The sequence below is a fragment of the Quercus suber genome, unplaced genomic scaffold (assembly GCF_002906115.3).
Source record: "Quercus suber isolate HL8 unplaced genomic scaffold, Cork oak 2.0 scaffold_768, whole genome shotgun sequence".
Lineage (NCBI taxonomy): Eukaryota > Viridiplantae > Streptophyta > Magnoliopsida > Fagales > Fagaceae > Quercus > Quercus suber.
The window spans coordinates 247,589-256,168 of record NW_027070204.1 but is presented as its reverse complement, the minus strand read 5'-3'; the positions used below and the strand labels follow the sequence as shown (position 1 = coordinate 256,168).

The following is an 8,580-nucleotide window of genomic DNA, read 5'->3' as shown; positions in this document are numbered from 1 at the left end:
CACGATGTCTTTCTAAACTTATTATCATGACTAGTTATTATTGATTTTTACATTCCTACACAATTGACACTATGTTACATCATATATATATATATATATATATATTAATACAAGATAGAATTCTACTCTAGCTTAATCTAAGTATATATGTGTGTAAAATTCCCTCCTAGAGATTTAAACCTCAGCCCTTACTCCTCACATCTCATAAGCTTTTATACTTGTAAAGTAACTACCGTACTAAAGGTGCGTGGTGGTCACATTTAAAATAAGTCAATAAAATCAATTCCGGGCCAAAGGTCGATATATATATGGTGGAAACATCATTTTGGTCCCTATATTTTAGAGTCATAATCAATTTGGTCCCTACATTTTGATAACAGTTAATTTGGTCTCTATTATTTTTAACTTGCAGTCAATTTGGTTCCTATCGTTAACTCACTAACAGAAAATGTATACGTGGCAAACTGTTTGTATAGTAAGCACAATTAAAACTGACGTGGATAATAAAATAATATTAAAAGAATTTTAATTGATATTTAAAAAAGCCATCTCAATATCATTTTAAAAAAAAAAAATCCATATCCAAAAATTATTTTTTTACAACAAAAATTTTAAAAAATTATTAATTCCTAATTGTAAAAAAGGAGAAAAAATAATATTTTTTAAAAATCTCATCTATCCTTTTTTTTTTTGTTTTTTTCCTTTCAGTATCTTGGCTACCAAACACATCTAAACTTACTGTTCCCTTCCCAGAGCCATGATCAAGCACCACCACCAGCCATCGATCCTTCCTTTCTTTATTAAAAGAAAAGAAACCAAGCTTGAAAGAAAACCAATTTCTCAGGTTTTCTCATCCACCAAATAGAGCATCATAACCAACCCATACTATAAAGATCTTGAAATTATTGAAACAGTTCGAAAGAATTAAACAAAAACATAATGTATCACCAACCCTAGAACCTAAGCCACAAGAAAACCCATCTGGAAGCCACAAATCTCAATTGCACCCCACCACCACCAACAATCTACTGATATCACTCATTAAAAAACAACTTTAGATCTTTTGGGTTTAGGATATTTCTGGGCTTTGGGTTGCTTGATACGATGGTGGTGGGATTTTGCTCATCAAAAAACAACTCCAAGATCTTCAATTTACATTACTGAAGAATATGTATTGGTGAGCTTGACATTGGTACCAAAATCATGGCTTATAATCTCTATAAAAAGAAATTGAAGAAGGAAACATTACAGCGCTTGAATACTCTGACAGGGATGAAGATAAACTCATTATTTTGGATCACTCATCAATACAAGAATGTTATAGTAGAGTAGTTGTCAATGTCCTAGAGGAAGTGAGGGTGATTTGTGAGATTTGAGTTATTTGATTCAGAGGCAAAGAGGGCTTGATTTTTGAGTTTTTTTGTTATTCATATTATTTATTTTTGTTATTTAGATTTTTCATTCAAATGCTAATGTTTTTTTTTTTTTTAAATATTTTTTTATTAGCCATGTCATTTTTAATGTGCCAATTGAATAAATTGTTTGTTATGTTGGCATTTTCTATTAATGAGTTAACGGGAAAGACCAAATTGATTGCAATTTAAACATAATAAGGGCCAAAGTGACTGCCAACAAAATTTAAGGACCAAATTGACTATGATGCCAAAATGTAGAGACCAAAATAGCATTTTTGCCTATATATATTTGAAGAAAACATTCATTAAACTACAAAATACATTATAATCTTAGGGAAAGCGGGGAATACAAAATTCAAAACACATTAACCTCAAGTCTTTTCCAAAAGTTTGAAAAAGAAAAATGAGGACATTGATAAAGATACAAAATTTATACTGACCTATAAATTTATTTATTTTTTAAAATTATATTTAGTACTTTTTTATCCCCAAATTCTCTATTACAAAAAAAAAAAAAAAAAAAAGTAAATTAATAACGCCCCCAATGATTTAGTCTTTTAAGTGTGCTCAAAGTATTTTATTTGTAAATGGAATCGAGAGATGTAGATATTGGGGCATCTTCGTTGGCTCGATCGATCGAAAATTAGATCGATCGATCGAACCAGTCGACAGATTTTTTCTGCAGTTCCAATCAGCCCAACTCTATTTAAACGTCTTGGGTTGTTAGTTTCCCTATATATAAGGAAAACCCTAGACGTTTTGGACTTGGAACAGAGAGATTAGAGTGCTCTTGTGCCTCCTTTTAGGGTTTTGTACCCAAACCTCTCTAAGTCTTTGTTGCTCATATATTGCGGTTTTTGTAAATCTCTTGTGAGATCCTGAGGAGCTTTCCTTTACACAAACTTAGGGTTTTAAGATGAGATTATTCACATTTATGATCAACGGTTGCTCCATTGAAGTTAAAAGAAACAAGCGGGGGCTTGTAGCTGATTGAAGAATTCAAGAAAGAAGGAGCCGTGGATTCGGAGCTGCCGTGGGTCGTGTCAGAAGTTCTACTGGTGGTAGCATTAGGAAGTCGAGCGGGGAGCTTGTAGTCCTTTTGTAGAACTTCATTCTTTCATAGTGAATTCAGTTATTGCCTTGAGGATGGTGGGTAAATCCTCCCCAGGTTTTTACCGGTTGGTTTCCTGGGTGATCATATCTTGTGTTATTTATTTTCCGCTGCTTATTTCTTGATATGATTGTTTGGATTGTTTTAACCTAGAATTGCTTAATTTGACTAAGTAACAACTTGGCTAATTAATCTAGGCTACCAATCTGTGTGTTTAAGGGGTCTAAATTTCCATCAATAGATTCATGTCAAGATATTATTTATTGAAAAAAATATTATTGAACCACTTTTACGAAATAGCTATTGGTTCTAAGATGGTCTTGCACCCTTGTGAGGGACAGACTTGTATGGAAGGCCTTACAAATCAGCAAAAATATCAGGTGGGGGTGGTCTGCAAGTAAATTAAGGTAACATTTTGTGATTTCTAAAGAAATTCTGTACATATAAAAAAAAAAAAAAAAAGAAAGAAAGATAATCCCTCACTATTAGGCCATTAGCTATGGCATTCAAGTATCTCTTATACCCTTATTTATCTGCATACACTCAGTAAGATGGTGGAATAATTAGGGTGCCGGTAACATTTNAAAGTAAATTAATAACGCCCCCAATGAAAATAAATAAATAAAGAGGAAGAAGAAGAATAATATTACTTGTCATATTTACACAAACAAAGACCATTATTTTACTTTGTTTCTAATTCAATGTTTTAGATTAGAAACAACACACGGAACCTGCCATTCATATGCTAAGGTTGATTTAGTTATTCAAAAGTAAGGCATCCTATTAGTTTGAGTCTAATTATTCTAAAAAAATTACTTATATTTGTAATTTAAAAAGAAAAAAAAAACTTATAAATACTTAAGTATTTTATTGTCATATAAATACTCAACTCTTTAATTTTCTCCCCCCCCCCCCCCCCCCTCCTCTACTTCTCCCTCTTACCCTCTACTCTCATCTCCCTCCAAACTTCCGAACACACCAGCTTTAAAAAAAAAAAAAAAAAAAAACTCTTCCACTCCCTCTCCTAACCGAAGCCTCCTTCCTATGTAGCCAAATTTTTTTCCCTTATTCTCATAAAAAAATTTCTTGTTCTCAGCAAATTTCCTTTCATCTCATCCAAACTTATTGAATTTTCCATGTCTCTTCATCACCAAAGACCCATCAACTTCCATTTTTAGAGGATGTGGACCATATCAGGGACTTTGATTATGGATCTACTTATGCCACCTTGTTTCCACATATGGTTCAGGCTGTTCACCAAGTAATTGGGAGGTAAAGACTTATTTTCCTTGACCCTTACTTCCTCATATTGTGCTCACGATTTGATTTAAATGCTGACTTCTCTTGTTGTAGCTTTGGGGTTATGAGTACTTCGACTTTCATGCCCAAAGTTGAAGGACCCAATTGTAGGAACTTTTCCATGATTTTCTCATTTTACATCCTCCAAGTCATGCACTATTTGACTAAGACTTTCGCCTTCTAGTATCATCACTGGGGACCAAGAGTTTTGAGTTTATTAACCAGTATTTAAATGGGATGTTTACAATAACCCTCTTTTAATTATGATGGTAAAATTAAAAAATTTTGAGTTAATTAGTTTTATAGATCATGTCAAGATATTATTTATTGAAAAAAATATTATTGAACCACTTTTACGAAATAGCTATTGGTTCTAAGATGGTCTTGCACCCTTGTGAGGGACAGACTTGTATGGAAGGCCTTACAAATCAGCAAAAAATATCAGGTGGGGGTGGTCTGCAAGTAAATTAAGGTAACATTTTGTGATTTCTAAAGAAATTCTGTACATATAAAAAAATAAAAAAGAAAAGCATTGTGAGGAAGAAGGCGAACGGGAAGCCCTTTGGCCGGTATGGGCATTGGATTCACAATGATCTTCTCATCAGGAAGCAACTTCTCCCATTTGAACCTCTTCACAACATTATGCATGAAAACTAGAATTTCCATGCGTGCATACTCTTTTCCAGGGCACATCCTAGGTCCTCCTCCAAATTGTACGTAGCTGTAAGGTAATGGTCCATTCCCTTCAAATCTTGAGGGGTCAAACTTTTCAGGCTATGGGAAGAATTCTGGGTTCCTATGTGTTGAATTTGCACTCCAATATAACTATGAAATTAACAAAAATTTAAAATGTAAAGTTATTGCAAATATAAACATCCAATTTTTTTTTTTTAAAGAAACCGTAATATTTATTAGAACATACAAACACAAAAATACAAAAATACACGTGCATTAATTAGCATAAGCACGGTATAAAAAAAAATATATATATATATATATATATACCAACCTTCCAATCTTGGGGAATAAAGAAACCAGAAAAAATAAAGCCATTAGTAGCCTCTCGAAAAGCACCCTGAAGAGGTGGGGAAAGTCTCATCACTTCACCAGCCACATTCCATGAATACTTCATCTTTTGAATGTCATCCCAGTTAAGTAACTCCCCTGGTTTCTTTGATTTCGCAATCTCCATTTGCTCTATTTGATACAAAAACATGAATTAATGAAGATGACCAAACAATGATTCTGTATCAATATGATTTAACTTTTATTTTAAACTAGTCGCAGACCCACGCGATGCATGGGAATATATAAATATTATGTAATGAGGTGTAATTTATAAAAAGTAACAATTACTTCAAGTATTATTTATTTTAAAAAAAAAAATTCTGCAAGTATTTTTTATCTCTACAAATATATCATAATATTATTTTTTGTATGTTTGATTAATATTTTTTTAAGGAGAATCATATTCTTCTAATTTCTGTTGTAGTGTGTTATATTTGCCTAATATACAACTAAACTTTATAAGTTTCAAATTTATTATTCAAATTTCTCATCTCTTAAAGAATAAGGAGATTATCAATATAATAAAAACTTATCACAAATTTACAATTTATATTAACCAAAATTAAAATGAAATCAAAGGAATAAAAGATATACTTTATAATAATTTATTACTCAAACAAATGGTAGGCATATTCAAATTTCAAGCCATGTAGATTGTGTTTTATTATAAACTCAAATTCTTATTTCCAAAAAAATTAAGTATTAACCCAAACCAAAATTCAACCAAGCCTACAAAAGAAAGAGAGGACTTTGTGATGGGAAATTTAAAAAACACAATACCATAACACATTAAAAAAAAAAAAACCATCAACCTTAATCAAAGTTATAAGAAAGAAAAAAAATCTAGAAAGAGAGAGAGTACTTATAGTTTTTTCGTGGGAAAAATATGGATTGAATGGGAGAAATGATATCAAATTTATAAAAAAATAAAATGAGGAAAAAAATAGTAAAAATATAAGAAAGAAAAAATGATGAAGGAAATGTAACGGTAAAGTAGAGAGTAGTGGGGAGATAAAAAAGCAAAAAGGGAGGGGAAATGTTGGAGGAAGTGTAACCGTAAATGTGAACTAACGGAGAGAATAAGAGGTTTTATTTTTTATTTTTTAAGAATAGGGAGAATAAAAAAAAAATTTTAAAGGTACAAAATAAGTTGATGTGGCCGTTGATATGGCTCAACAGAAGCGTAATAATAAAAAATGTTACGCTTCAGCTTATATATATATATATATAAGAGATTTTACTATTTGAGTTAATTGATGCAACCTAAAGAGTATTATATTATGTTTGATTTTTTCCCCATACATGGCACAAGGTATGCTTAGTGAAAAATAAAATTAAGAAACTACAACAAATCTTATTCAATTGTCTACCAGTTTCTTCCTCAAAAAAAAAAAAAAAAAAAAAAATTGTGTACCAGTTTGGATAAAAGTTGTAAAGGACAAAAGTTATTGGTGCAATCCGAAAGAGGATGGATAAAGGTGATATCACTACTTGGAGGGTTATTGAACATATAGTGTCCTAAAATTATATAATAAGAGTAACAATAATTTTAGCATATTGAAAAAAGTGATATCACTACTTGTAACACCACTTTCAATAAAAATGATTTATTTTTTAAATATAAAAATTCTATGGCATATTGAACTTTTAGTTTTAACATTTTTATTTATTTTAAGACAACCAGATAACATTTTTAGTTATTGGAATTACAAAAACCTAGCCAAATAGAACTAATTCTAAATCTCAAAATGTGAATTATCATTAATTATTTTTTGTGCTGAATTTGTCGATTCCACTCTCAAATCACTAGACAAATTTATTGCATTGGACGACATGATGGTACCCTACAAAATTTATGATTAGCCATTATTCAAATTTAAATTTTACATAATTAAATCCATTCATTCATCCTTCATTGTCTACAATTTCAACAATTGTTCAAAACAGAATTTTTACATTCACATTAGATGGTGAAAAATTAGAAAAATACTTATTTGTAATTATTATAAATGGGAAAAGATTAACATGTTTCATAATTTTACATTAGATCGTTGATGGGGAAGGATCATACTTGGCTCACTTAAATTTTTTTGTTTTTTATTTTTTTAAATGTAACTAAAGTCTAAAGTAGTGTTTGGTCAATTTAAAGGGAAGGAAAATTAAGGTAATGGGTAGTAATCTCATGTTGGCCATATCATTATTAAGATATGTGTAATAAGTTTATTTAGCAAACACATATAAATTATAAATGAGTCTATATACTTGAATTGTTTTGTATCAAGCCTTATAGCTCACGAGCTTGTTCATGAACAAATTTTTTTTGCTTGGACTCAGCTTGTTTTTTAAACAAGTCTAAAACTAAGGCTCAAGATTGACTTATTTATAAACAAACAAACATGAACAAACTTTTTATCGAGGCGAGCTCAAGTTGTTCATGAATGGTTTGGTTCATTTATAGCCCTACTTATTTCACTTTCAATTTCTTATTCAAATTGCCTATGTTACTATTCCTATTTATATGCCAAATCAAACTCATGTAATTTCTCCTTTTTAGCCTTGTTGTTCACCCACCATTTTTGTCTACTACTGACACTCTTCAGGAGTGCCCATTGCCCTTTAACCGTATGGGTTTAACCTCAACTAATCCTTGATTGTGGATAGGACTTTCTATCTCTTTCACTTCCTACTTCACGACAAACTCTCTCCTACAAGTTCTGCAATGTGTACCTCTCTCTCTCTCTCTCTCTCTCTCTCTCTCTCTCTAAATGGTAAAACCTTAGGTCTCTTTTTATCAATTCCCTCTAGCATGCATCAAGTGGTCCTAGCTGGTCTACTACCTATTACGGGTAAAGTGCCTTCATAGTAGGGCATCTCCCAAAAGAGGTCTTGATAGAATATCGAAACTAGGCTCTTTTCCCCCCTTTACCAAACCACACCCTTTGAACCCCCTTCAGTCGTGGGCCCACTTTCCCTGCATTGGCTGGACTACATGTTGGTGGTGCTCCGGCCATTACACTATTGTCTTCTTCTTCATGATTCGTCTTTTCTTTCACCATGTGATTTCTACTGCTGTTGCTTGGTTTTGTGTCATTTTTTTTTTCATTCTCGTGGCATCTGGAACTTCTGATTTGAGTTCACGATATGGGATCAACATAGACCACATTTCACTCTACTGGCCCGAGCCTATTAGTTCTTTACCTCATTCCTTCTTATTTCTTATCAATTTCTATTGAGCAGGCCCATTGGGCTTTTGCCATATTCTTTCCTTCTTCAGCCTTTGGATCGATATTATCAAAAATGGGTATCAACAATAATCCATACCAAAAGATATTAGTAACATGTTTTCTAATATATTCCTTTTGGGGCTCTACCAGTAATAGTAAGATAAGTAAAATTGGAACAGGCTACTTTATCATACAAACAAAATAAGCATAGGTTTTTTTTTTTTGTAACATTAAATTTATTTTTAATCTATATATATATATTATTATTATTATATATATAAAACCGAAACTTCTGAAACTCCTACAAATTTTCACATTAGCACATTATTAAAAAAAAAAAAAAATACATAATAACAGTTTTCTAAAACCCAATGCTCTGCCTTTCCCTTTCATGATGCTTTGCCTTTCCCTTTCACGATGCTCTGCCTCCCGATGCTCTGCCTTTCCCTTACACTGCTCTGCC

The 8,580-nt window shown here is 31.7% G+C and overlaps 1 protein-coding gene across 1 annotated transcript in view; it reads right to left on the bottom strand.

Moving 5' to 3' along the window:
- Window positions 1–4,314: 4,314 nt before the first annotated feature.
- Window positions 4,315–8,580, bottom strand: part of LOC112009785 (beta-amyrin 28-monooxygenase) — a 28,256-nt gene continuing 23,990 nt past the window's right edge. The window contains 2 exon segments of the mRNA XM_065767048.1: window positions 4,315–4,650; window positions 4,835–5,022. Coding sequence (XP_065623120.1) covers window positions 4,315–4,650; window positions 4,835–5,022 — 524 coding nt within the window.